The sequence below is a fragment of the Penicillium expansum genome, assembly GCF_000769745.1.
Source record: "Penicillium expansum strain MD-8 chromosome Unknown contig167, whole genome shotgun sequence".
In the NCBI taxonomy this organism is placed as follows: domain Eukaryota; kingdom Fungi; phylum Ascomycota; class Eurotiomycetes; order Eurotiales; family Aspergillaceae; genus Penicillium; species Penicillium expansum.
In genome coordinates, this window is record NW_015971534.1 from 217,526 (window position 1) to 244,272 (window position 26,747).

The 26,747-nt window shown below is 48.3% G+C and overlaps 11 protein-coding genes across 11 annotated transcripts; 7 read left to right on the forward strand and 4 right to left on the reverse strand.

Annotated features, from left to right (window-relative positions):
• Positions 1 to 98: 98 nt before the first annotated feature.
• Positions 99 to 1,576, reverse strand: PEX2_051790 (putative cytochrome b5 reductase; the record flags this gene model as incomplete). The annotated part of the gene is made up of 2 exons (XM_016742454.1): positions 99 to 1,396; positions 1,447 to 1,576. The coding sequence occupies 2 exons, from the start codon at positions 1,574 to 1,576 to the stop codon at positions 99 to 101; spliced, it is 1,428 nt and encodes a 475-aa protein (XP_016592894.1).
• Positions 1,577 to 2,115: 539 nt separating this feature from the next.
• PEX2_051800 (cytochrome P450) lies at positions 2,116 to 3,871 on the forward strand (the record flags this gene model as incomplete). The annotated part of the gene is made up of 3 exons (XM_016742455.1): positions 2,116 to 2,248; positions 2,298 to 3,134; positions 3,183 to 3,871. 3 exons carry the CDS (start codon positions 2,116 to 2,118, stop codon positions 3,869 to 3,871), a joined length of 1,659 nt encoding a protein of 552 aa, XP_016592895.1.
• Positions 3,872 to 4,066: 195 nt separating this feature from the next.
• Positions 4,067 to 5,609, forward strand: PEX2_051810 (putative MFS transporter; the record flags this gene model as incomplete). Its single annotated transcript, XM_016742456.1, has 4 exons — positions 4,067 to 4,458; positions 4,510 to 4,977; positions 5,026 to 5,167; positions 5,220 to 5,609. 4 exons carry the CDS (start codon positions 4,067 to 4,069, stop codon positions 5,607 to 5,609), a joined length of 1,392 nt encoding a protein of 463 aa, XP_016592896.1.
• Positions 5,610 to 6,045: 436 nt separating this feature from the next.
• Positions 6,046 to 9,367, reverse strand: PEX2_051820 (FAD-binding oxidoreductase; the record flags this gene model as incomplete). Its single annotated transcript, XM_016742457.1, has 5 exons — positions 6,046 to 6,869; positions 7,668 to 7,931; positions 7,987 to 8,195; positions 8,244 to 8,938; positions 9,005 to 9,367. The coding sequence occupies 5 exons, from the start codon at positions 9,365 to 9,367 to the stop codon at positions 6,046 to 6,048; spliced, it is 2,355 nt and encodes a 784-aa protein (XP_016592897.1).
• Positions 9,368 to 10,305: 938 nt separating this feature from the next.
• PEX2_051830 (RTA1 domain-containing protein) lies at positions 10,306 to 11,212 on the forward strand (the record flags this gene model as incomplete). Its single annotated transcript, XM_016742458.1, has 2 exons — positions 10,306 to 10,465; positions 10,518 to 11,212. 2 exons carry the CDS (start codon positions 10,306 to 10,308, stop codon positions 11,210 to 11,212), a joined length of 855 nt encoding a protein of 284 aa, XP_016592898.1.
• Positions 11,213 to 11,750: 538 nt separating this feature from the next.
• Positions 11,751 to 12,653, forward strand: PEX2_051840 (uncharacterized protein; the record flags this gene model as incomplete). Its single annotated transcript, XM_016742459.1, has 1 exon — positions 11,751 to 12,653. One exon carries the CDS (start codon positions 11,751 to 11,753, stop codon positions 12,651 to 12,653), a length of 903 nt encoding a protein of 300 aa, XP_016592899.1.
• A 287-nt stretch (positions 12,654 to 12,940) lies between these two features.
• PEX2_051850 (uncharacterized protein) lies at positions 12,941 to 14,179 on the reverse strand (the record flags this gene model as incomplete). Its single annotated transcript, XM_016742460.1, has 1 exon — positions 12,941 to 14,179. One exon carries the CDS (start codon positions 14,177 to 14,179, stop codon positions 12,941 to 12,943), a length of 1,239 nt encoding a protein of 412 aa, XP_016592900.1.
• A 683-nt stretch (positions 14,180 to 14,862) lies between these two features.
• Positions 14,863 to 16,510, reverse strand: PEX2_051860 (dienelactone hydrolase; the record flags this gene model as incomplete). The annotated part of the gene is made up of 3 exons (XM_016742461.1): positions 14,863 to 15,704; positions 15,757 to 16,194; positions 16,261 to 16,510. The coding sequence occupies 3 exons, from the start codon at positions 16,508 to 16,510 to the stop codon at positions 14,863 to 14,865; spliced, it is 1,530 nt and encodes a 509-aa protein (XP_016592901.1).
• Positions 16,511 to 18,954: 2,444 nt separating this feature from the next.
• PEX2_051870 (MDR family MFS transporter) lies at positions 18,955 to 20,620 on the forward strand (the record flags this gene model as incomplete). The annotated part of the gene is made up of 2 exons (XM_016742462.1): positions 18,955 to 19,107; positions 19,172 to 20,620. The coding sequence occupies 2 exons, from the start codon at positions 18,955 to 18,957 to the stop codon at positions 20,618 to 20,620; spliced, it is 1,602 nt and encodes a 533-aa protein (XP_016592902.1).
• A 663-nt stretch (positions 20,621 to 21,283) lies between these two features.
• Positions 21,284 to 23,186, forward strand: PEX2_051880 (putative MFS transporter; the record flags this gene model as incomplete). Its single annotated transcript, XM_016742463.1, has 4 exons — positions 21,284 to 21,482; positions 21,530 to 21,692; positions 21,748 to 22,809; positions 22,865 to 23,186. The coding sequence occupies 4 exons, from the start codon at positions 21,284 to 21,286 to the stop codon at positions 23,184 to 23,186; spliced, it is 1,746 nt and encodes a 581-aa protein (XP_016592903.1).
• A 1,249-nt stretch (positions 23,187 to 24,435) lies between these two features.
• Positions 24,436 to 26,276, forward strand: PEX2_051890 (putative phthalate transporter; the record flags this gene model as incomplete). The annotated part of the gene is made up of 8 exons (XM_016742464.1): positions 24,436 to 24,656; positions 24,714 to 24,753; positions 24,812 to 24,940; positions 24,995 to 25,112; positions 25,170 to 25,315; positions 25,370 to 25,587; positions 25,636 to 26,097; positions 26,153 to 26,276. 8 exons carry the CDS (start codon positions 24,436 to 24,438, stop codon positions 26,274 to 26,276), a joined length of 1,458 nt encoding a protein of 485 aa, XP_016592904.1.
• Positions 26,277 to 26,747: the final 471 nt, after the last annotated feature.

The window sequence follows — 26,747 nt, forward strand, 5'->3', positions numbered from 1 at the left end:
ATTTCGTCAACTCAACAAAAACTAACAAAACTAAAAAAAGTCTAACTTCACTTAATTCACCATTGAGAACCTCGGCTATTACTATATTAGGCAATTTTCTAGAAACAAAATATTTGATCAGTCATCTTTCCGACCACCCCTGGCTTGGTGAAGCCCAACGCAACCAAATTCTTCTTAGTGGCATTGACCATTCCAGGAGGCCCACATAGCATGACCTTAGTGTCTGGCGATGGCGTAGGAAGCTGCTCAGCCAGAACAGCCTGGTCCACAAATCCTGATCCATAGGTCCAGCCCTCGGGCGCAGAGTCCAGCATATACCACAGCTTGAAGTTTTTCGGGTATTGACGCGCGAACCGTTCAAGCTCCTCGCGTAAGAGAATGTCAGCCTCACTGCGGTTCGCGTAGACCAGACTAACTTCCGTCGTGTCGGTGTCGTTCTCGCAAATTGCCCGGATAAGCTGGTACATGGGTGTGATACCTGTGCCGCCAGCCACCATGCCGATCTTGCGACAAAGACCCTTTGTGTAACGCATAGAGCCCTTGGGCCCGCGGAATTCGACTTCATCGCCCACGGTCAAGCCGGCCAGGTATTTCCCGCTCAACTGACCGTCGGGATAGCACTTGATCACGAGTTCAATGCGGCCCCGGTCGAGGTTGTTGGAGGTAGGGGTGTATGAGCGAGTGACAGTCGTTCCATCGACAACGGCTCTGATGGCAACGTGTTGGCCAATGGGCAGACCCAACACATCTGTGGCAGTTGGCAGGGCAAAGACGAAACGGTAGACATTCGTTGCTAGTTCGGTCTTTTCAACGAGAGGCAGGCGTTGATATTGTTGCGGCTCGAGGAACCCGCGTGTCATATGAGGATCGACGCGAATCACCTTCTTGGACTTCATGTGAGGTGGGAATCGCATGAATCCAGAGTCGATCTTGGTGAATTTGTCGGCCTGTCGCGCTACCATTACTCCTACGGCTGTGGAGATAGCAGAAGCGGCCAAAAACCCGTTGACGAAGCCTCCATGAGGCAGTCGTAGATTCTTCATTGGTTGAGGGATCAGTTGGGAGATAGCTCCCAGGCTGTTTGTGAGATTGTTGCTTTGGCTGAAGATGTAGAAGACTGGGATCAGTCCACCCAGAGCATAAGTGATCGTTTTGATGGTCGATGATGAGGAACCGGCCTCTTCGGGTGCTTTTTGGGAGACAACGCGCACTGCCTTGGGCCGGACGTACTGCTGAGCATCTTTCAAAGTGCCCACCAGGAATGGCTGCATGATCTCGCGGGCGTCTTCAGAATGCCCAATATCCTCATAGGCTGCTGTGGCATCAGTGCCGGCTACCTCGATGAGAGCGTCTGCACCACCTGGGTGATCTTGCAGATACTTTGTGAGTTCAAAGACTGTTGCAATGTTAGCAATGTCTTTTTGATCATTTTAAAAAGATTGTTACCTTGTCCGTGGATGACCATCCAGGTATCACCCTTTGTGTTATGTGCTGCCACATCTTTCAATGTATACTCTGGCAGCTCGACATCTGGCTTCCACTCAGCCTTCAGCTCTTTTGTTTCTGGAACGGACATTGTGAATGAATGATTTTGCGAAAACTAAAAGGACGGAGTCTTAATTTAATATCACGAAAAAGTACTCCGTACTGGAACATGGAATTATCGCAATAGCCCACTTAGCACTTCCGATATGTACATAAAACCAGCCTACCAGCAATCAGGGATTCAAAATGCCTCGGCATCTCAAATGAAATAAATTAAATAAAAAATAAAAAATTTAAAAAAAGCTTTCTCTTGTCGGTGGGGCCGTCTGAGACGGCACATTTTGCGCCAGTGCCGTCGGCCACGGTGAGCCCGAAACAACGTCCACCCTGTTATTTCTGGACTGATGTTATTGTGGATCCTAATTAAGAATCATTTTGAACCGAGGCACTCAGAGATATGCAGCTTCTACTATTATGAAATGAAAAAGAATCGGGACGCGCTTTCATGAATAGTGGAGTCAACTATGCAGTTTCAAATGGCTCAGATAATTAGATCCTTATAAATGTAAGCGGGCCCTTCAACCTTGGAAGACAGGACGAAGACGTTATTATTTCTATTCCCATTTCACGATGGTTGCCAAACATTTTTACTTGCTGGGCGAGGCTATTACCTCAGCTCGCCCAATTGAGGTAGAGACAACAGTCGACTATCAAGGGCTTCAGCTCCTCATTGCTGGTCAATTTGCCATCGTTGAGCCAAATGGTAAGTGCTTATCTCATTTCCTCTGATGACATTCTAACTCTTAAGCTAGGCATCGGATTCCAGTCAGAGGACTCGATGCTGTCTACTCCCTCCGAGATCCTTGCCAACGAACAACCCATCGCTATCTCAGTAGATGGAAAGGCAGTGCGGGAGATCCCTGGTCCCAAGGGTCTGCCATTCGTGGGAAACTTCTTCGAGGTCTACCCCGATCACTTAGGAAATCACCAGCGTCTATTTGACCAGTATGGACCCATTATACAAACCACCAATATGGGTCGGACAGTCTACCAGACCAATGATCCCGAGCTATCGGCCATCGTTTTTGCCGAGTCTGATTTCTTCACCAAGAGAATCAATGAGGCACACCCTTTACACCCGATTAAGAACCAACAAGCGGGTGTGTTTTTGGGTGATACCGATACACCCGAATGGCGCGCGGCACACAAGTTCCTCCCGCCGGCGTTGGGACCGAAAGCAGTGCGCCACTACGCGCCCACTATGCAAGAGACTGTCGAGGATGCATTCAGTGTGTTCGATGAGCTAGACGAGCGCGGCGAGGCTTGGAACGTCTACCCGTACATGCTTAAGCTTGGTGCGCAGGCCGTGGGCAAGCTTGTTCTCGGTATGGACTTTAAGCATTTCTCCGCCGTGGATGCGCCACCTCATGAGCTTGTCTACCGAATTGCCGAGTCATTGGAGTTGAACAAGAAGGTGACCGCCCGCGGTGATTGGTACGCCAAATTGCCTTTCGGTGACCCGAAACGACTACGGGATGCTCGCTATCGTATCATTGAGATGGTCAACGAGTCAATTGAAAACGCTTCTCGCAATGGCGTCGAGGATCTCCCGTTGCAGGATGCTGCATTGCAGGCCTCTAACATGATTGGTAAGTGTAATAACCAGAAGATAGAAAACTTGAGCTGACGTTTAGCAGATTATATTATTCGCGCCACCGATAACAAGGGCGAGAAATTGCCCAAGACAAGTCTGATGGAGGCACTAGTAGTAGCCACCGGCGCTGGTTTCACGACCACTAGCTCGTTGCTGTCGTGGCTACTTTATTCGCTAGTCAACTACCCCGGCATGCAGGAGAGACTCCTACAAGAACTGATTGATAACGACATTGACGCCGATACCCCGATGACCGCAGATCTGATAGATCGTCTGACATTCCTGGACAAGTTCATCAAAGAAACCCAGCGTCGTCATAACCCTTCATACCAGCCTGCGCGCACTGCCAAGGTCGACATGATTCTTCCAGGCGGATACAAGCTCCCCGAAGACTCTATCATCATTCCTGCCCTTCACCACATACACAACAATCCAGCGGTTTGGTCTAACCCAGCACGATTTGACCCGGATCGTTGGGATACGGAGGAAGTCAAGAACCGCCATAAGACTGCGTATATTCCCTTCGCTGCTGGACCGCGTATGTGCATTGGATTCAGCTTTGCCTTGCAGGAAGTCAAAGTATTCTTGCCCAAGTTGTTGTACCGGTACAAATTCACGAAAGAGAATGATGGGCCGGTTGAGTATGATCCCATGTTCCAGTTGATTCGTCCTACCAATTTGTATGTGCGGGCGGAACGACGAGTGAAATGGCCCCCCAAGACTGAGCAGTAATTGAGCAGAGGGCACAGCTGCGAGGATATTTGTACATAATAATTTTCCCTTCTATACTCCGAAAGAGTGACAATTTAGGTTTTCAGTTCTCAAAAAAGCTTAGCTCCGGCCCGAAGCCCGACCCCGAGGCCGGAGTTAAAACGTGAACGGGGTGTTTCAAGTTGTCTCTTTCTTCAACCAACTGATAACCTGATAATGGAGAATCAATCGCGACCGGCGCGTTACATGGCCCACGCTCTCGAAGAGCTGGGCCTAACCACCATGTGGCGGTCTTCGCTCGACGTAAAGCTTCTCTGCGCGCAGCGCTTCGTGCGCCTCTTCGCGTACGGCGGGTCGACCTTGATTCTAGCATCGTATCTGTCAGCCATCGGGATTTCAGATGATCGCATTGGCTTGTTTATGACCCTCACGCTGGTCGGAGATGTGGTTATCAGCTTCTTCCTCACTCTATTTGCTGACTCTCTAGGTCGCAAGGCGGTGTTGTCGCTCGGATCAATCCTTATGGCTGGCAGCGGAATCATTTTCGCGCTGTTCGGAAATTTTTGGATTTTACTGGCGGCTGCAGTCTTTGGTGTCATTAGTCCAAGGTTTGTGGTTTTCCCCCCTTATTTCTAATTTTATCCGCGCTAATTTCTTAGTGGAAATGAAATTGGTCCGTTTCGCGCTGTGGAGGAATCCACTTTGGCTCATCTCACACCCCGTGAGCTTTTGAGTGATGTTTTTGCTTGGTATTCCTTGATTGGAACTGCTGGATCGGCCACAGGCATGCTTGTCTGTGGTTGGATCATCAATTCTCTCGAATCAATCCACGGATGGGCTTTCATTCCCGCCTGTCGCATCATTTTCTTCGTCTATGCCGGCGTCGGCGTCGTTAAGCTAATCTTCACTTTGGGATTGAGTGGCAAGATTGAAGTCCAACAAGAGGAGCCACAGGAGCAGAGCTCTGAAACCCGACCGCTGCTGGCAGACCCAGTCGAACGGGATGTCGAGCCAGTTCCGAAGAAGAAGGGACTGTTCCCGTCTATCGAGAAGGACCTGTGGTCGCTGGTTATCCGTCTCTTCATCCTATTTGGAGTGGACTCGTTTGCGTCTGGATTGGCCTCACTGTGAGTGTGTTTCCAACTCTCCTCGGCTACGATGCTAATTGTTTTTAGGTCCTGGATGACCTACTTCTTCAGGGGCAAGTTCAATTTGCCTGAAGGTGAACTCGGTACTATCTTCTTCACCACAAACATCATCTCCGCGGCATCCATGCTGGTAGCCTCGTCCCTTGCCAAACGTATTGGTAATGTCAAGGTAAAGTATTCTTCCTACTCGGGCAGCTGAGCAAGTTCTAACTTTTTGATAGACTATGGTATTCACTCATCTGCCATCGGCAATCTGCCTGGCCCTCATCTCCGTCCCATCTAGCCTGCCTCTGGCATTGACCTTGTTAGTTCTGCGAGCCTGCTCCCAGAACATGGATGTGGCGCCTCGCTCCGCATTCCTTGCTGCGGCTCTGCCTGCAGACAAGCGCACTGCTATCATGGGTGCGGTGAATGTTGTGAAGACTACCGCCCAGAGCATGGGTCCCCTGTTGACGGGTATTTTGTCGCGCAATGGCCATTTCGGCGTGTCTTTCATTATTGCAGGATGCTTGAAGGTGGCCTATGATCTTGGCATGTTGTTCACCTTTGCTGGTAAGGAGGCTGCCGCTCGGAAGCAGGCAGCTCAAGACGCAGATGAAGAGACAAGTTAGAATCTTGACTTGGGTATCATGGGTACGGCTTGTTGATATATTTGTTACACCTTCGCAGGAAGTACCATAGAGAGTCTTGCTATTGTACAGTCTGATGTGTGCCTAGAATTATCTCAAATATCATTTCGTTTGGTCAGTATACCAGAGTAGTCCAGTGCCCATGATGACATTGGACGACACCGAACGATATAATGTACAATACCGTAGCCTCTTCGCTTGACCATACCATTGAAGCTTTTTATCTCAACTAATATTGAGTTGAGTTCTGAGTATAAGGAATATGGCACTCATCCTCTGTATTAGTATAATGAGCTAGGGAATTGAGCAGTGTTCTCATATAAAAATTGAATTTTAATTGACATAGTATACACAAATGATTCCAATTCATGAACATAGACCGAACGCTCAGATATACAATTCTAAAAAAAAACCAAATCTAAACAAAACGAGTAGCCCTGTTTCGCAAAACAGACAAGCGCCGACGTGACATCACAGTGTGATTGCCCGGGGCAGTGCCATTGTGGTGCAGCGTAACATTCAAGTGGGGAGCATGGTGCTTGCCGGAGACGATATGGGAAGTCTTATTCTTCAACAACTCCATCGTCTGATGAATGATCCGGTCACTCTCTGCATGACCAGCATTATTAACTCGACTCTCCTGCTCGGGCTCTCGCTGGTTCTGCATAACTTGGGAGGAACGCCAAGAATCCGAGTTCGACCCAGGTGTCTGAATATTACTGATATCCTCAACGGAAGTCTGTTTCTCCGCGCGCACAGGCGCATCGGGCTCAGAAGTAGGCGTGGACTGCTCTGTATCCACTTTCTTGTTCTCCTTTGTTGGAGTGTTCTCGCTGTGGAGGGGACTATCGCTGTCGCAAACAAGATTTACCCAGACTTGGCTGTAAGCGACGAGCTGGCGTGGCTCGCACTGGCTGACTTCGACGCCATTTTGGATCTCTTTGCTGATGAGGGGTGGGTCGATGCATCCCGGGACCTCGTGTACGGTGATGTTGCAGCCACTGCCGCCTTCTAGGAAGGGGAGGTCGTGATTGTGGAAGAGGAGCTCTGCGTCGACAGAGATGGCGCTGACGAGGTTGTGCTCGTAGGAGGGGACGGCGAAGTTTTTACAGCTGTCCACGGTGATGTCTTGGGATGGAGCAGATTCTTGGTAGTTTTCGTATGTGTCGAGCTTGCTGAATGCTTCGCCGGGGCAGTTTGGGTAGAAGTGTGTCCATACGCGGGCAATGCTTTGGGCGTGGACTGTGCTTGATAGCAGTGACAGAGAGATAAATGATGTGGTGAGGGAATGCATGGTTGCTGGTGGTTTTGATATCTGTGAACTTATAGATCTTATAGATTTTGATGATCAGATCGAATTGGTTGATTGCAAAATATATGAAGAAAGATGCTCATCTACTGCTCTTATATACATAAAGCGCCCTATCACCTTTCTCATTCCATGATTGCTGTACTGCGGTAATGGGATGGCGGGGAAGAATGACTGGAATGAGTATGACGCTGAATGTGAAACGCGTCTAAACTTCAAATTAAGCCTCTGCGTCATACCCAGGGGCTGGAAAGTGTCATGAACTCCGATTTTTTCTTAATCGGTTGTCTGATCGCGCATTCCAGCCCCAAAGGGTCCATATGATGTCGATCTAGGATCGTGCGTGGTATGTGGGTACTCCCTATACATTCCGATGAATGGCTAAGCGCCTCTGAAAAGGCCTGGAAATGCTTGGCAACCAATGAATACCCCCATACTATTCGTCCATTCTACATAAAGAAATGGCAGGTTAAACATGATTGGTGATATTAATGTACGAGGTTGGCCGGTGATCATTCCGCGAGCATATTATTGGTGATAACTTTGCTTGACAGCCTGTTGACACTTCTAGATTGAATATCGACTTTGTTATTGAAATATAACTAAGATATCATCCCTATCAAGGATTTTGATTCTATAAATATTGTACACAAGCGACAAAAGCGAGTGTCACTCAACAAGACCTGTCGCTAAATCTACCAAAAGACGAAAATCTGAGTCTATTTACATACCCAGCTTAAAACCACCCCAGCTAAGAGTGGAGAAAACTCCAGCGGGATCATAAGAAGACCTGATCTCTCTCATGCGAGCGACGTTCTCACTGGGGAAACCCGCATAAGGATCTTGCCACTCACCAGCATCACCCATGTAGACGAACTCGGAAGAAATTCCCAGCTCTTTGTTGATAGTGTGAAGGTGCTCGGCCAATTGACGGGACCAACCCTCCATGCGAATATCGTCTTGTGCTAGGGCCCAGCCGGTACTGAATTGCCAAACTGCACAACGATGGTAAGTAAGAAGCGAAACTGAAGCAACTTCCCAAGGACTTACTGATAAGAGGTTCTTCTTCAAGACCCCAAACGTTGCCAACACCGTTGGTCTTGGCCACGCGAATTGAAGTCGGGGACATAACATTAGTGACGAAAGTCGGGTAAAGGCCCTGGACATCAGCGATCTTGTCGACTGCGGCTTTCCAAGCCTCATAAATGGAAAGAAGAACCTTTGCGTCGGGCTTCATCGTCTTGTGAGAAAATTGGACACTAACTAATCAGTAAGCTGAAAACTGCAATACAGTCAAGATCACATACCGGAACATCTGTTTGGGGGAGTCAAGGGCATTAGCCCATGGCTTGATGGTAGTGACGTTGTGAATTCTTTGGACGGCTGGAATCTTGGTAAAGTTGGCGAACTGCGATGGGGGGCTGCTGACACCCTCCTGGACACCGAGGACAGAGCCTTGTGCCACCTTGGTAGTCGCATTGTAGGCGATAGTGGCGATCATGCCCGCAGCAATGGGGTCTTTATCATCTAGCTTAGCCGCCTCACAGACAGCCGAAAGATACTGGGGGATGTTTGTCTCGTTGAAAACCTGGATAGTGGTGCTGACTTTGGGAATAGCAAAAGTCTTCAATTCGAATTTCGTGACGATTCCAAAATTGTTTGCACCACCCTTCAAGGCCCAGAAAAGGTCGCTGTGTGAATTCTTGTTGACGGTGATCTGTGTTCCATTTCCAAGAACGACATCGTAGGTGACCACATTGTCCATGGCGTATCCGTACTTGTTGTTGAAGTAGTGGAAGCCACCGATAAGACTGAGTCCGGGAACACCAATTGTCTTCATACGGCCACCGATGCAGACACGGCCATGAGGCTCAAGTGCTGAGTACACCTGGTACCAATTGAGGCCGGGGCCAACCTCCACGGTGTTGCTCTTCACATTGACAGAGTTCAGATTCGACAGGGCAATCAGAACTCCAGCATCGATGTTGTTCGCTCCAGGATACTATTGTAGAGTTAGAGAGTTAGTGATATTCCGTTGCTTCTATTGCCACCTCGGATATAAGCTTACGTTCATGTGGCCTCCACCGCGAACAGCAAACTGCGCATTGCAGGCACCGATAACCTTGACTGCTTGGGACACTTCAGCAGCAGTGTTAGGCACAAAAACACACGCAGGAGAAAGATTCGCCCGGATATCCCAGTAGTTATCGATGGTCTGAGTCGTGTAGTTTCCCGAACCGGGAAAGATCACGTTCTTTGGCATAGACTGAGAAAGCTCCGTGCAAGCACATGAAGCTCCATTTGGAACTTGAAGAGTTCCAGAAGAAGTGGAGAGGAAGCCCGTTACAGTTGCCGAGGCGCCAGCACTGCTCACACTAGCATGCACAAGGCCCGAAATGGATAATCCAACAAGGGGAAGGAGAAGCTGCATTTTGATTATTGCAAAATCGAATTTGTGATCATCGATACTTCTCAAATAACCGCAGGGGCCAATCCTTTCTTATAGAAGCTGGAAACTATTCTGTCTCCTGTTTTCATGGAATCTGTGACTAGGATGGTTCCACTCCGGCCCACCATGAGATAACCCTATTTTGAGGGTACTCCATGATGATCATGGCAAGGGCTCGGTTTCGGATCGACATTTGGGTCCTCCCAATATATTCCACATGGATTGAACAGGGCTGAATCTCGTTCAAGCAGAAAAATTAACATTTCCAACCATGGATATAGGCAACTGGATAAATTTAAGCTTATAATGTTCACTGAACAAGATCTGTAGGTGCACCGATGAAGTAGATAGACAGGCTAGATAATACGAACCCGAATCCGAAAAATAAAGTTACGAATCCGAGATGTTCTGGCCAATCAGAGACCGAGACTCTAATATTATTCGGACTTCGGGTTCGGATCTTTGATCTTGAGCCATCCATGGTTATTGATCTGGGAAACGGTTGTTTCAAGATTGATCTGTCCAAAAAAAGCCGAACCAGGAAGAAGATTTTAATCGGCAGCCTAGAGTCCATAGCTTTACGCGGGGCCCGCCACTTGGATCCATACCCAAAATAAGCTCATAGGGACAAGGCTGTCTACCTCTGCTTTCCGTACCAATGGCCCTCTCCCCACACCTCTTTGTATCTCCGTACAACTTCTCGGATTCCAACCCGAGTACGTGAACCCCCCAAAATAGATTTCAGGGTTCAGCACTAAATCTTGCAGAAAATTTCTAGCAATGCAATTGAGAAGCAGATATAAAAGCTTCATCAATCGCTACATGGATTATCATTCACAGTCAACATAGCTTTCAGCTTCGATACTATTCTTACTATTCAATTACATCTTCACCTTTGCTAAATTCAAACCACCGGAGCCATGGCCAGCGAATCCACATACACTCTCTACAAATATGACCCGTCGGGAGTTGCGGCGCTCGTCTTCGTCGCTCTCTTCGGATTAACCACCTCGGTACACATTTTCCAAATGATCCGGAATCGATCATGGTTCTTCATTCCTTTCATTATCGGAGGACTCTGTAAGTTTATACCCCATTCAGGAAGGAAGACATAAAGCTAACTTGCTTATAGTTGAAGCTGTCGGCTATGTCGGTCGCTATCTTAACTCGCGAGAAACACCCGATTGGACAACGGGCCCTTATATCATGCAATCACTATTGCTCCTTGTCGCACCAGCATTCTTCGCCGCATCCATTTACATGATCCTGGGCCGCTCAATCATCTCCACCGGCCATGAGCAGCTCTCCGTCATCCGAGTCAAATGGTTGACCAAAATCTTTGTCTGCGGAGACGTGGTCTCGTTCCTCGCCCAATGTGCTGGCGGTGGCTTCCTGGCTTCCGGAAAGACCCAGTCCAAGATTACGCTCGGACAAAACATCATCATTGCCGGTCTTTTCATCCAAATTGCTTTCTTCGGATTCTTTGTTGTGACCGCCGGTGTGTTCCATTACCGGCTCTTGAAGTGCGATGATTGCGTTTCCAAGACTATCACGGTACCCTGGATGAAGTGCTTGTATGTGCTATACACGGCTAGTCTGTTCATCATGATTCGGTCTATCTTCCGTGCTATTGAGTATATTACGGGTACAAATGGCCCGCTCATGTCAACGGAGGTGTACCTGTATGTCTTTGATGCTGCTTTGATGTTCTTGACTATGGTTACCTTCAACATTTTCTCTCCAAAGTCATTGATTACTCCCCGGTCGGCTATAGGGGACATTGAATCGCCAAGTGCAAAGGAACTTGTCGATATGAGAGATGCCTGAGACATACTCTAATGCGATAAAGAAAACAATTTATTACTTTGGAAGGGAAAAGGGGAGTACCATGGAATATTTTTAGGTTAACGTTTCTTTTGTGGGTCGGAGTGGTGGCGCTAGCATTTTGGCATTTGATGAATTTCTTTTTTTTTTCACATTTAAATACTCACTGGAATATAAACACTACATCATCTCTCCCCGGTTATCCATATACCTACTTCGACCTGTACATGTTCAGTCCAGCAAGGAGGTAACATGGGACCTCGACGGGCGCACAAGAAGTCTAGAAACGGTTGCCAATGGTGCAAAGCCCGCAAGATCAAAGTGAGTGCCCCGAAGAAAGTAATACATCTGCCTAATTTTCTAACATGTTCAAAAGTGCGATGAAACCAGACCGCACTGTAATAACTGCTTCAAACATGGAATAGAATGTGTTTTCGGTGAGAGCACCCCCGCAGCCTCCGCCAGGCAATCGGGGTCTCCTTCAACTCTTAGCACTTCCAGTGCCCCAACTTCCGTCACCTCGGGGGAGAACGCCCCACCAATGGGCATGGCCGAGATGGCTCTTCTGCACCATTACTCTACATCAACCTGCTATACGATTTCACGCAATCCAATTCTGCAAACAGTATGGCAAATCCGGATCCCGCAAGTCAGCTTCACTTCGCCATTCGTATTCCGCGCCATCATCGCTTTTTCCGCGCTGCATCTGGCGCATGTGAAGCCCGAATTTCACGACCATTACGTCTCCCAAGCCGAGTTTCACCATAACACCGCCTTGCAGATGGTGTCCGCCATTCTCCCAGATGTCAATGCAGAGAACTGTCAAAGCATATATGTCTTTTCGATTCTGACCTGCGTTATCTCCTGTGCCAAGCCGCGCATCAGACACGATTTTTGGGCAAATAGTGATCGAGATATCGAGTGGTTAAACCTCTTTCGTGGCACAATACATATCCTGGCGTCAGCGGATCACTCCATCAAGACGGGACCGCTAGCACCAATGTTTGCGATGGGTCGCCGCAGGCAGCTGGCTCGGGACGCGAGGTCTGCCATGGCTACGCCGCCGTTTCTTCTCGCTTTGAAAAAGCTCTTAGAGGATACAGTTCAGGATCCCTGTGAGCTGCGGTGCTATCACGACTCAATCGATGATATGGCGATGTCATTTGCCACTGTCGAAGAAATTGGGTCACATAATTGCGAGACTGCTGATGTATTTATTTGGTTGTTGAGAGTTTCAGATCAGTATCTTGGGTACTTCCAGCAGCGCACGCCTGAAGCGATGGTGATTTTTGCATATTTCTGTGTTATTATGAAAGAGATGGAATGGGCTTGGTGGATGCAGGGGTTCAGTACCTATACTATTAGTGGTATATATTACTTTTTGGATGAGGAGCATCGCTGCTGGTTACAGTGGCCTATGCAACAGGTGGGATGGGTTCCGTGAAACAAATGCCATTATCCATATTTAATATACTATACTACTCTACCTAATCCTTCATCCCTGCTACTCACTTTGCTCAAAGTGAACGGCAAGGTTTATACACAGCATGCTGCAGCTTATTCGATGAAAACCGCTTCTTATGTCGGAGATTCAGGCCCACCTGTCGAGTCTTGCGGGTCATGGATTTTTTTTTTTTTTTTCGTATGTGCTCTGATAGGCACGGCTAGTGACAAGTCAGTCCATCTATAAGTCTACTTATAGTTTTCATGCATGCTGATTCAAGCTCTTCATCACTTCTTCTCAACAGGATGCTTCTGCAAACTCTCATACCACTGGATCATAGATCCTATCATGAAGGCTATCGAGCCCCAAAATGTAGCGAGTGACGATTGATAATTCACGCCAGAGTTGCTACTCGCCGGTCCCAGCGCACCACACAGAGTAAAACCAACACTGCCAATAAGATTCCAGAGCCCAATGTGCCAGCCCAGAACATGCCAAGCAGGAAGGTACCATTTTGACTGCGTTTCAAGCATGTACATCAGAGAACTCAGAGTGAATCCCACCCCACCAAGAGTAGTAGTACCCCAGTAGAGGCCATCAATGAGTCCCTTACTCATGTGGTTTAAGATACCAGGGATGCCGACAATTGCACCAATCCAGAATATCGTCGCGCTCACGAATAAAATAAAAGAAGCTAAAAAGCCAATTTCATGAAAATAATGCGTGCGCAATTCCGACATCGACGGAATCCATCGGAATGACCTGCCATCTGTCGACGAAGTAACATAACCAGTGCTATCCCGCTGAGAGTGGGCACTGTCACTAGCATGATAGTGCTTTTCCCCGAGAAACGATTTCCGATTCGCATGATGATGCTCACAATTTGAGGCCGTCGGCCTGAGCTCATTCACTGCATGCCGAGGAATCCCATCCTCGATGGTCTTTTCGAGGACGGTCTCAAGCGCCCAGCCAAAACATCCAGTATGATTGGTATTGAAAGCTTCGAGAAGCAGCAATACACCCCCGATTTCAAAAATAGTCGCGCCGACGAACCCTGTCCAACCGCCGGCAACGGATATTTCACCCTGAAACTCGGTCTTCTTGTCCACAAGTGGTAACCACACGAAGAACCCATTGATGATGAAGATTGCGGACCCGATAGTGAAGCTCATGGCGACTAGATATGATACATCCCAATAAGGGACGTAGGTCACCATCCGGAGAAAGATCTTGGCCACTGCTGGAACAGATCGCGTCAGTGGTGGTGCTTTCAATCCCGTTTCGAGGGGTAAGGCCTCTGTGTCGATGCGAATAGCATGTCGGCCCTTCCTGTTGTCGCGCGATCGCCATAGACGCTCTATTTGCGGGGGAGCATGGGTGTCTTCTGGGAGTTGAGTTGGTTCGTAGCGTGCCGAAGTGGGATTTAGGAAGGAAACTGGGCCCGTGACATGCGTCTCATCCAGTTTGAGACCATGATGACCTAGAGGCTTACGACCGGTCTGGAAGTGTGAACGCCGCCGCATCATATTGGCCAGGGCCGAGGTGGGGTTGTGTTGAGGTACGTCTTTGGGTGCTAGCAAAACATTTCGGGGATAACTCGACGTATATAGGTTTTGCTTTTTTGTCGATGATCTCCTTTGAATCAAACGCGGAAGAATATATATCCTACTTGAAGAGGTCGACGTCAGCGCTATGTAGATATGCGGTAACTAGAAAGCGGCGTGCCTCGACCCCCGAAATATAAACACCAGATATTTTCCGAGGTTGCCTTTTATAATAAGGTAGTAATTGACTGATTATTATGTACGTGCCCAGGTGGGTGTGGCAGAATGTAAGTGTAATTGACATCATCCCCTTGGCCATTTATAATGGGCCCATGCTTATTCCATATCGGAGTAATGGTTTCTCCGGTGCTTTGATGCCGTGGTTATCTTGGGAGCTTCAAGTTTCAACTCAATTGTTGCAATATCTGTCCAAACATACATATCAAATTCATCATCATATAGAACAAATTGATAACCATTAATGCTAAACAGAAGAAATCGACAGGTACAACATTACTCATAATCAAAAAACAGTCGCCTAAAAAATCAAAAGGATATTCCCAACTCAATTGAAGAATCGTCGACTTGATCCCCCTTAGAGGCAGATCAAGGGCCATAGGAATGTCTTCATGGTTATTCAGACAAAGAGAAGTAGACGTGAGAAGTCAGGTCTGCTTTGACCCATTCCCAGCTCTGTCATCTCCCCCATCCTCGACATAAGCAGCCTGATTGCCAGCCTCAGACCTAGCCTTGACACTAGACTCTGTCTCCGTATCAGCGCCATCCTCATCCTCATCCTCAGCTGCTTGTGTGGCTGTGCGCTGCAGACTCGCAGGCTTGGTTTTCTGAACCGCCTTGCCCTTATTCCGACTCCTGTCAGGCAACGACTGTTCCGCCTCACTCTTCAGGTCAGCACCAGACTCATCGCCCGCCTGCGACATGTGGGAGCTCTGATTCATGCTCCTTCTCGCACGGGCACGCGCACGCCGAATCATCTTGTTATGGTAGTCCTCCTGTTCAAGCTCTGTATCCTCGTGGAGGATGCGACGAGCAGCTTCGCGCCCAACAACGGGCAGTCGGTCGACACCCTGGACTCCGTCTGGCAGTAGTTTGGGATCCAGAAGACCGACTTGAACGAGGACGCTGGCTTGATCCCAATATACGTGCTCGGAGTAAAGACGCCCGGCGCGCATACTGACAATACTCACGAGGATGATCTCGACTCGCTTGTTTGTCGGCGGGACACCCGGTAGCATCCATGGAACCTCCTGCGTGTGCTCGTAGCTCACGTACAGCTCATCCACGATGCGATCGGGTCCTGTGGTACGAGATAGCAGTCGGAGGCGCATGGACGGGGGCAGTTTGCCTATGAAGTAATGCTCATAGAAATGACGCAGGGCCTTTTTTCCGATCCCGCCGCTGATAGTCGGTGTATACGTGACACCAGGGGTTTTGTGTTGAACGTAACCATCCATCGTTTTCCTGACGTTCGACGAGAAAAACTTGCCTAACAAAGCATTAGTCTACCATTGTTCGATTATTTTGCGATTGCAACTTACCCTCTACATGCTGCTCATATCGCTGCTCGTAATCCGGATCCCTGGAATACCCCTTCCGCAGGACCTTCAAAGTCCGCGTCCAGGCTAGATCCGCCGACAGATGATCGTATTCCTCTAGGTCCGTCTCCGCAAACCCGGGCACGGCATTATCATACGTAAACGCCGGGTACGCCAGATCCAATCGTTCTCCAGTCCCGATACCAGCGTTGATAGGCCGCGTCTGACGGCGTTTCTTTCCTTGCAAGCCTAAAGCGACGGGCTGAACAAGTACGTCGACAGTCTCGCCTGCCAAGTGTACGAGGACCTGGAGCGAGAGTGGGAATCGTGATCGCGTATCGGGGATTAGGCTGGGGTAATAGGCGACCAGGGCACAGAGTCGACTGGCATTGACGGAATTGATATAGTAATCGAGACAGTAGTCCGCGGCGTCGCCATAGGCTAGGGATCAGGTTAGTCGCTTCATCACTCGGAGGGTATGATGTTTAAAGAGAGCTCTTTACGTACCAATCACGGCGTAGTTTTCGCCTACACCTAGACCGTCCTTTACAGACTGCAATCGGCGAGCGTAGTCTTTTCCTCCTCCATTATAAGGGAGGTATAGGACGTCGAATCCTTCCTCCTGCCAGTTCTTGATGATCTCCATGTCGAAATCTTCGGTCTCGGCTGTGACGCATAGTCGCGCATTATTGTTGCCATTGTTGTAGAGGAATCCGCCGCTGCTCAGGCCAGGGGCACTGATTGATATGTTGGCCATTGTGCTGCTTATGGTGCTTTTCTTTGTGGTTTTCGAACGCATGTACTGCGTTGGTTGCTATGGTTGCAATTCGGTTTCTTGCAATTTATCCCCGTTTAAATTTTCAAAGACAAACGAGTCAAGCTAAGGACATGCTATGCAAAGAGTACAACTGACAGTATTGGCAGAACAGGTAAAACGAAAATTGGTAGTTGACATATAACGGGTTCCCCAGGCCTACGTCATTGGCGTCGGGCTCCTATACGTCATACCATCATCCAGTCCACAGGTGGAACATGGCATTTTTATATTAACTCTTGGCATCGACAAACAATTTGATTTGATTTTGTATTGATTCATTCTCTTTCTTCTATCCAATATTTCAGATGTTTTCTGTGGGGCTAGAAGTTCGATATGAAGATAGCATTCTGTATTTTCAAACCAGAACCCCGGTGTTTGTTATATGTATATATAGGTACATCTCGGTATGTCCTGTTCCTGTCTTTGACCCATGGAACGGTGAATCATACAGTAGTGGCTTCCAAGGTTAATAGGTGACGAAAGTTCAAGGGACCTCGAAGTCTCGAGTGGGGGCCTCCGTGGAACGGCTCTCGACAAACTAGAAACTGTTATAGTTACTATTTATATCTACTGCTTCCCACCCGGTAATGAACATGACCTACTCTGTAGTACATACAGTTCCGCAAAGCCCATAAAGCCCATAGCCCAGCCCAACCCAACCCGCAAATGGGCTGGGCTTTGGGCCCTACCTTCGGGCCCACCGGTGGGCTATGGGCCTAAGTAGAAGCCCACTGCGGGTTGATGGGTCCCCAAATGGGCCCCAAACAGTACAAATATGCCGAGAATTTAGATGCCAAGTAAAGTTGAACTCCCTTTTAGGGTTTTTGAAATTACCCTTCGTTTTACCCCCGTTTCTAAGCCTTATCTAAGAGGTAATATTTTATTAGTTTAAAGTATTTAGAATCAATTACTAGTTATCTCTCTATATCACGTTCAAAAACGCGAGAAGGCGCGTTATTTAGACAATTTATAAATTACAAAAGTTCACTTAGAAATCAGTAGTACTCACTCCTATACAAATCCTAAATATATATCTTATCAAAACATTAATATTAACCTTTTTTGTAACCTCTACTGATCGGATGTTCTTCAAATTTGAAACATATACTTACATAGCTACTATAATTCTAGATTCTGAATTTGAACTTTATATACCTAGCAGAAGGTCGTGATATAGCGATTACAGAGGCCGTCTAAGATGGGCCCCCACAAATGGGCTGTGGGTTGGGTTGGGCTTCGTGGAGCGCTACTCTGTACGGCCCATAGCTGTATAACGTATAATATATGCTAGACGATATGTACATCGTTTGATTATCTTCTAACAAATGTTGCACCAACAATATCGGCATAATTATAAATCGCCCATGAAGTATGCAAATACCAAAAATCGAAATGATCCGAGCCAACGTGCGAAGAGAAGAGGAAAGCTGTATAATAGTATCCATGGATACACATTGCCAAATAAGCTGATACTCATCGATAACCCGGGAAAGAGCGTCCCCCAACCATTTCCAAGAAGTTAGCGCGAGCTCTGTCAATGATTCATCCCCTTCGTGTTGCTAGAACAAGATGCCAGCAGCAGAACATCCGCACTGTTCCTGAGGCTGTCGTAAGCCGAGGATTATTAACAGACAGGATCGAAGGCACAGGGGAACATGGTCCTCGTGCAGGGCGTTGATCGTGGTATTGAAAGGGGGAACCAATCACCTCAGCACTATAGCGTTAAAGTCATCCTCGACAACCTGCACCTCGAGACAGGAGGCGTCGAAATGTTGCGAAAAGCGATCGCTCCTTCGTGGCACCGGGATTTCAATGGGATTTAGGCTAGTGACAGGGCTGTGGAGCTCCTTCAAAATCATTTGCATGATACAGCAGGCCATGATCCCACTCGTTTACCACCCACCAGATTCGTAGGAGTCTTTGGGGTTACGGCGGCGGAGCTCAACTGTGCGACTCTTTGTCGGATTATTGACAGCTTCAGTTGAAGAAATGCCTTAGCCCACCCGTATTTTAGGGATAAGCCCTTTCGGATTCTGATATATTGCATTCCTGTCCGTTTTACAATATGTCGAGCCTGGTGACCACCACGTTGCACTTTTCGCCGTTAATAAAATAAAAATGAAGGTGGCCTCGGAGCATGGGGATAGCATGAAGTATTATTGGCGAAATCATATGCTGTAAATGAGAAGGAGCGAAGGGCGTTGCGCTGGTCGGCGCCGAACTGAATTTTGTTCTGTGTTGTTCGGCGCCGAAGTCATTCTACCCCCGAGATTCTGAACTATCCTCAATCACTTATAAGTCTGCCCATTTCCCTTCATACATGTCATTTTAAATCAATCAAAAATATTTGATTACTTGCTATTTAACAACTTTTGGATTTCACCATGACTCGACCGATAGAAGAGCAGCTTGACCAGGTCTCAACAACCACCGAGAAGCCCTCCGAGGCCAAGGAAGATGAGACCAACTTACCAACGGGGACGCGACTGCTAGCTATTATTATTTCTATTCTGTTTGCTATGTTTTTGGTTGCCTTGGTATGAGTATCATATTTCCTACTGCCTATGTGGATTTGTACTAACAAGTCTTTGAACATTCTAGGATCGTACTATCATTGCCACGGCAGTTCCCCGAATCGCAAACCAGTTCAATGCTCTTGACGATCTTAGCTGGTATGCAAGTGCATATCTGCTGACGAGTTGTGCCACCCAGCTATCCTGGGGCAAGGTGTACACCTTCTACTCGACCAAGACCATCTTCCTAATCGCGATCCTTATTTTTGAAGTCGGATCGGCGGTCTGCGGTGGCGCTCCCAACTCCAAAGCCTTCATTGTGGGACGTGCGATAGCAGGAATTGGATCGGCGGGCATATTTTCCGGTGCGACAGTGATAATCGCACAAATCGTGCCGCTGGCCAAGCGGCCCATCTACGTCGGGCTGATGGGATCGACCTTTGGGCTTTCGTCAATCATCGGACCTTTGATGGGTGGTGCGTTCACAGACAACGTAACATGGCGTTGGTGCTTCTACATCAACCTACCTATCGGTGGTTTCACCATGGTCATCTTGTTCCTTTTCCTGGCTGTCCCCCACAACCCCCAGCCGTGCACCTGGAAGCAACAGATCCTCCGCCTCGATCCCCTGGGCAGCGTGCTCTTCCTGCCCTCTGTCATCTGCTTCCTGCTGGCCCTACAGTGGGGCGGTACAACCTATCCCTGGAGCAACGGGCGCATCATCGCACTCTTCGTCATCTCAGGAGTTTTGATGATCGCCTTTGTCGGCGTGCAGATCTGGCTCAAGAAGGACGCAACGGTGCCACCTCACGTCTTCAAACAGCGCAGCATCATCAGCGGAGTCGTCTTTTCCCTATGTGTAGGTGGTGGGCTAATCTCTATGCTGTACACGCTCCCACTCTGGTTCCAGGGCGTGCGCGGCACATCTGCTGTGAAATCCGGCATCGACACGATCCCTATGGTGCTGGCCCTTGTTGTCGGAGCCATTTTATCTGGATCAATCATCACCGCAACGGGATACTATGTTCCGTGGATGTTTGTTGCGGCGATTTTCATGTCGACAGGCGCAGGATTGATGACGACCTTCAAGGTGGACACCAACCACGCCGCCTGGATTGGGTACCAGGTATTGTTTGGTATCGGTATCGGCACGGGAATGCAGCAGCCCTCTATGGCGGCGCAGACTATTCTCCGTAAAGATGAGGTCGCCATTGGTATCTCGCTCATGTTCTTCGCGCAGTCTCTCGGTGGAGCTATCTTTATCGCTGTCGCTCAGTCACTCTTCCAGAATTATCTCAGTGCAAACCTACCCCACATCCAGGGAATTGATGTGGCCAACATCCTGGCGGCTGGGGCAACGGGTCTCTCTGATACTGTCCCGGCTAGCAAGTTGGCCGAGGTTCTAGCTTTGTACAATGATGGCCTTCGGCGGTCGTTCATTGTCGCCGTAGCGGTGTCCTGTCTGATGATTCTCCCTGCGCTGACGATGGAATGGAGGTCAATCAAGAAGGAGAAATCGTCTGCCACGGCTGCTTGAAGAGTGCTGTTTTGTATGACTATATTATATGGGTAAGAGGTAAGTAAGTTTAGATATTAGAATGTTAGTGCCTGGGCCAGGGGTTAGAAATATATAATACTTCACTACGGTGTACTATGGAGCATAACTTAGCCAATCCGTACATAGCATTACCTAGATCTTCAAGATGATCCATGGATGCCCTCACCTTAATTTCACTTGCAAAATCCGTTTTTAGGCCATATTAATTGTGATTGGATGAAATTGAGTCGAAGGAGGAAAAAGCTTTCGACCTAACGAGAGTGGCGGCAATTTAGGCGAGACTGGGCGAATCAGAGCGGGAAACTAGTACTATTAATATCCACCTGAGCATCTATCCAGGTACTTATGACTGTAGCTCTAGTGTACTTCGAGTCTAGGGGGAAAAATTAAACGTGTCAGGTGCTATAGCTTTTCATCACATCTAGCTCCAAGCTACGCTAAGCACAAAAATCGCACAATAAGTAGCTATTCATATGCAAATAAATAAAACATTAACATTCAATTGAGTAGCCGAAAAGACATTGTACACGTTAAATACATAAAAGCTGTGCTGCATACGACCTTGGGGAGGGAAAGGACCCGGTTTTTCCACGACAAGACCAATTTCCCCTCCACAACACCTCATCTGTTCAACACAGAGCAATGTCACTGGTGCAGCATGTTTCTGCCATTGACGGTATTGATCGCGAACCCGAACCGGACTCAGTTGACGACTGCGACTTCGTTCCCATTCGACGAAAAATTAGCTACGATGTCCTCCAACCTCCGAGCGAGGTTATCCCGGTCGCAGAAACGCGTCCTGGAACACCGGCGTACAAACATTCCCCCGCAAAGAGAATAGGTATGTACTCTTCACCTCAGGTAAGACAAACTTCTGACACCATCCAGCACAGGTCGCCGTCACCGTGCTGGCGTGCTGGAGCGCGTCGGGGATCGTGTTTGGCTTCGCGGCGCTCAAGCCTGTCCTCGTTGAGGAAGGCGTTTATCACGAGCGTTGCACTCCTGCCGAAATAGAGGAAGGACTCGAGTTGTGCTCACAACAGGACCTTAGGTATGATTGTTGCACATACCGCCCCGAGTTATGCTTGGCGCTAATCAACTGCTAGACTCAACCTGTTCTTCACCATTGCTTCGATAACAGCCAATGTCTCTGCTCTTCCAGTTGGGACGATCTTGGATCGATGCGGATCACGTGTCTGCTGGTTCATTGCTTGTCTGTTGCTTGCTATCGGCGGTGTCATCATGGCCTTTGCATTCCATGAACCTGGCTTCGATGGCTATATTCTGGGGAATTTCTTCCTAGCTCTGGCTGGCACCTTTTTATTTGTTCCCTCGTTCCAGATCGCGAATGCGTTCCCTAAGTATGCGGGGTCGATCGTCGCGCTGGTGACTGGTGCATTCGATGCCTCTGCCGCTGTGTTCCTCTTTTATCGGCTCATTTATGAGGCGTCGGACAGATCTTTCACCCCGGATAGGTTCTTTCTGGGCTATTTAATAGTCCCCGTGTGTATTTTCATTGCACTCGTGACCATTATGCCAGCACGTGACTATGTCTCGACCCTGCAATTAGAAAATAAGATTGAAAAGGCCGAAGATGCCACGCGCGACGTCCACGACTCTGATGATGAAATCGAGAGCACGTCGGAGCTAAACCGGGTGCGGAAGAAGCGAGCGGAGCGGCGAAAGAAGAAGATCCGCCAGATCGATGCAGTGCTCGGTGATAGAGGCGAGCGGCAGATGCGTGCGGAACGAGAAGAGGATCGCCAGCAGACGAGTTCGGTCTGGGGTGTAATGCATGGTCTCCCAGCGCATAGGCAGATGGCTACACCCTGGTTTATCCTGATAACGCTGATGACTGTTTTGCAGATGATTCGAATGAACTACTTTATCGCGACGATTCGCTCGCAGTATGAATACATGCTCGGATCGATCGAGGAGGCAGATAAAATAGGTGCCTTTTTCGACGTCGCGCTGCCGGTCGGAGGTGTTCTCTTCACGCCCGTGATCGGGTACCTGCTTGATCGCCTCAGTGTGCCAGCGATGCTTGGGCTGATTGTGCTTTTCACCACAGTCATTGGTGTACTGAACTCCATCCCGGCTGTTTGGGCTGGCTATATGACCGTTGTGCTTTTTGTCTTACTCCGGCCTCTCTATTACTCAGCCATGTCGTATGTTTTCTTTTCCCACTCACCGCTACATTCTAGGTGCTAATCTTGGCCCTAGTGATTATACCACCAAAGTCTTCGGTTTTGCCACGTTTGGACGTGTGTACGGCGCCATTATTTGCCTCTCGGGAATCGCAAACTTCTCTCAGTATGGCCTCGACGCATTGACGCATCATACGTTTGATGGGAACCCAATCCCAATCAATGCTGTCTTGGCAGTAGCAGGATTCATTGTTGGAACATCACTTGTGATCTTTGTTTTCGTATCTGTGAGACAGCTGAGAGAACAGGATCGGGTGGATGAGGAAGAACGCGAGAGGCTTCTCTTGGAAGAGGATGAAGAAGAGGACGAATACGAGGATGATGGAAGTTACCGTTGATCTGGTTAGCAGTTTTAGGAGGTTGAACCGATTAAACCGATTAAACCGAGGTATAAAAATGAAATTTAGTTCTCAACATGGTCAGCCATTTCTATCTATTGTCTATATTCTCAGTGTTCTCATAAGAACTCTAATATTGAATCCTTAAATGCCATCACATGGTGTATAGTGGGGCTGTATTCCGAACCAACCGCTTGCAATAGGAGAGCCTAGAGTGCTTGGATATAGCCTATATTATCCATGCCTTGTGCATAATGATATCACCATATACGAGACTTATACGGCAACGCTATCTACTACCAGCATTATATCAGCATTAGCCCAGGATTATCGAGGCTGTTCTACCTCACAAATTACACTTTCGGCATTTCCGATCACGGTTTCAGCTCCGACGTATTAAGAGGCGTGGAATGTTAAAGTTCCCTCATAAACTCATATCTGACTCTTGGCCGGAACTCTCCCCAGGTGACACAAGTAGCTGTCTCCTTACTCAACTTGGAATTTTAGAAAAGAAGCAAGGGATTTTGTGGATTTTGCTATTAACAACAATTACAAAGTGCGTAAATCAAAGGCTGAGAAACCCTAACCAAGCAACATTGGCAACAGAGCAGAGATAGAACGGATCATCTTTAGTTCCACAAAAGTGACGTCTCTAACCAACCATCAGATTAAAATCCCCAGGAAAAGGAGGGGACCAAAGTGTATCACGTAGTCAACGCGCAAGTTGCCAAGTTGCCAAGTAACTTCCCCCGCATTTACTCCCCCATCGCCCCCGGATTATGCCCAGAAGCAGCCACCCATCTCAACCAACTCACTGCGCAAGAGATGACTCGTAGAGGCTCTCCCTAAGTGGGGTGACCTCCCCCTCATTTGTTTCGGACAATATTGCTGCGTATGCCCTTATTCTATGGCATTTGTGCTTGTCCCGAGGCACTTTCCTAATTGCTCTCGGCTATTGCTTTCTTGATGGTCGTGTTTCTTGGAGATTTTCCTGGGCAGATTGAACTGGGCTGCAATAGGCGAGCGTCGATTTTGAATGGCTGGTTTAGGAATAGATTGGATTTATTCTCGAGTTGATTCCCTACTTGGATATATAATTCTTGATCCTTGCTGATCTGCTTGTTTGCTAGATAAGGCTGCAGCTTTGTCTTCTATTTCTGGCCAAGACAATTCAATTATTTTTTCTTCTTACTTTCCCCTACATCTTATCTTTTTATCAAATACTCCAATTCAGTTCGGACATATTGGCATGGGAACCATGACTCCCATTGATGAGAAACCGATTGATGACCACCGCATCGAGGACATCGCGGGGAAGAGCCCTCCCAGCGACGAGGATGACGAGTTCACACCACAGGAACAGAAGAAGATTATTCGACGGATTGATCTGCGTCTGGTGACTATGACCGGATTGGCTTATTGTATCTCGCTCATGGATAGGACAAATCTGAGCATGGCCGCCGTTGCAGGGTAAGGCTACAGTCGTCTGGGTGCATGATATTCAACGATGACTGACCTCTGGAACAGCTTGAAAAAAGAATTGCGGCTCGACGTAGGCGAGCGCTATGTAAGTTCTAATAGATTGATCACATTTTGCAAAAGACGAAAAGCTAACCTCTGAATAGTCCATTGTCGTCCTGATGTTCTTCGTTCCCTATATCATCTTCCAGCCGCCGATGACGGTCATTATTCGGAAAGTTGGCCCGACATACTTCCTGGGCACGATTATTGTATGCTGGGCGGGGATCATGATTGTAAGGGCTTTCCGTTTTCTCAACGTGAAGACTCTGGTTTATTGACTGGTGCAGGGAATGGGATTCGTCCAGGACTGGGGCGCATTGGTTGGAACGCGTGTGCTTTTGGGTGTACTGGAAGCTGGTTACTTCCCTGGTTGTGTCTACTTGCTATCTTGCTGGTATACCCGATGTAAGATAAATAGCCAAAGATCTCTCCAAGTGGATGCACGGTGCTGACTCTTCAAAGATGATGTCCAAAAGCGATTCTCCGTTTTCTATCTCATTGGATGTGTCGCTTCGGCATTGGCGGGTATCCTTGCTTTTGGTCTGATGCAATTGAATGGAAAGCACGGATTGACCGGCTGGAGATGGATTTTCATCCTCGAGGGAGTGGTACGCATAGTTGGGCTAACCGAAACACAACCACCGAGCTAACAAGCAACATAGATCACCGGCTTTATTGGCATCCTGTGCTTCTTCTTCCTCGTCGACTTCCCTGACCGCGCACACAAGTCCTGGCGCTTCCTAAACGAGAGAGAATGCGCATTCATCGTTCGTCGCATCAACAAGGACCGAAACGATGGCGATATGGAAGCCTTCTCCCTTAAGAAGTTCCTCAAACCTGCAACGGATCTTAAGATTTGGGGCTTTGCTATGATCTTCTTGTGCGTTGCCTTTCCAGACAGACTCGATTCCTGCTAACCGTATCCCAGCTGTCTCACTACCGTCACTTACGCCATCGCCTATTTCCTACCCATTATCCTCATGAGCGGCATGGGCTACGGTGTCGGCAAAGCCCAATGCCTTGTCGCGCCCCCCTACGGGTTCGCAGGAATCGTCATGTACGCCACAGCCTGGGTAGGAGATAAGTACCACATGCGCGCACCGATTCTAATTTTCAACGCCCTGCTCGCCATCATTGGCCTGCCGATGATGGGATTCGCCAAGAGCGATGCCGTCCGCTATGTGGGCGTGTTCTTCACAGTTGCTGGCGCTAATGCTAATATCCCAGCCTGCATGGCGTATCAGGCGAACAATGTGCGTGGCCAGTGGACGCGCGCTTTCTCCAGCGCTACGCTTGTAGGCTTCGGAGGTCTCGGTGGTATCGTGAGTAGCTTGGTGTTCCGGGAACAGGACGCACCCGGTTACCGACCGGGAATGTATGCCGCTATCGCGTAGGTCTTCCCCTGTGTCTCAGATTGTGTTCGTGTACTGACTTTGTTTCACCAGGTGTAACATTCTGATCATCTTGCTTGTTCTTTCTTTGAGTCTGTGGTTCCGGATCTGTAATAAGCAAGCGGACCGGGGAAAGCGAGTCATTGAGGGCGATGCGGCCTTCCGTTATACGATTTGAGGTCGACGGAATATTCATGTCCTAGATGGTATCCAGATAGTAATGCGAAAGCAGGCCTTTTCCATTTTTAATATTTCCTAAATGACCCGCATAAACCGAAGCTCAAGGAAAGCTATGAGACCGCCGGAGCTTTCCCCCTCGGTGGGGGAATTCGTGGAGTAGATGTACAGCGACTTTCCCGACGGGAAACCGGCCATTTGCTCCACCTGGAAGGCGGTCAGTGGTCCAGCTGGGGCCGATGGCAAACTACAACAGCTGTGATTGGCCAGATAAGAAGGGTTCCTGTAACTTCTTATCGCCGCTGTATGTTTCCCGACAGGTTCTCCGTCATCGGACAATCGGACAGGGAAAAGGCAAGAAGCGTGGGCAATAAATATTAATTTCTACAGTTCTGGCACTTTTGTCTTCTTCATTCTCCCGACTCATTGATTTACTGACTTACTTGTGGATGTGTTGAGTGCTTTCCCTAAA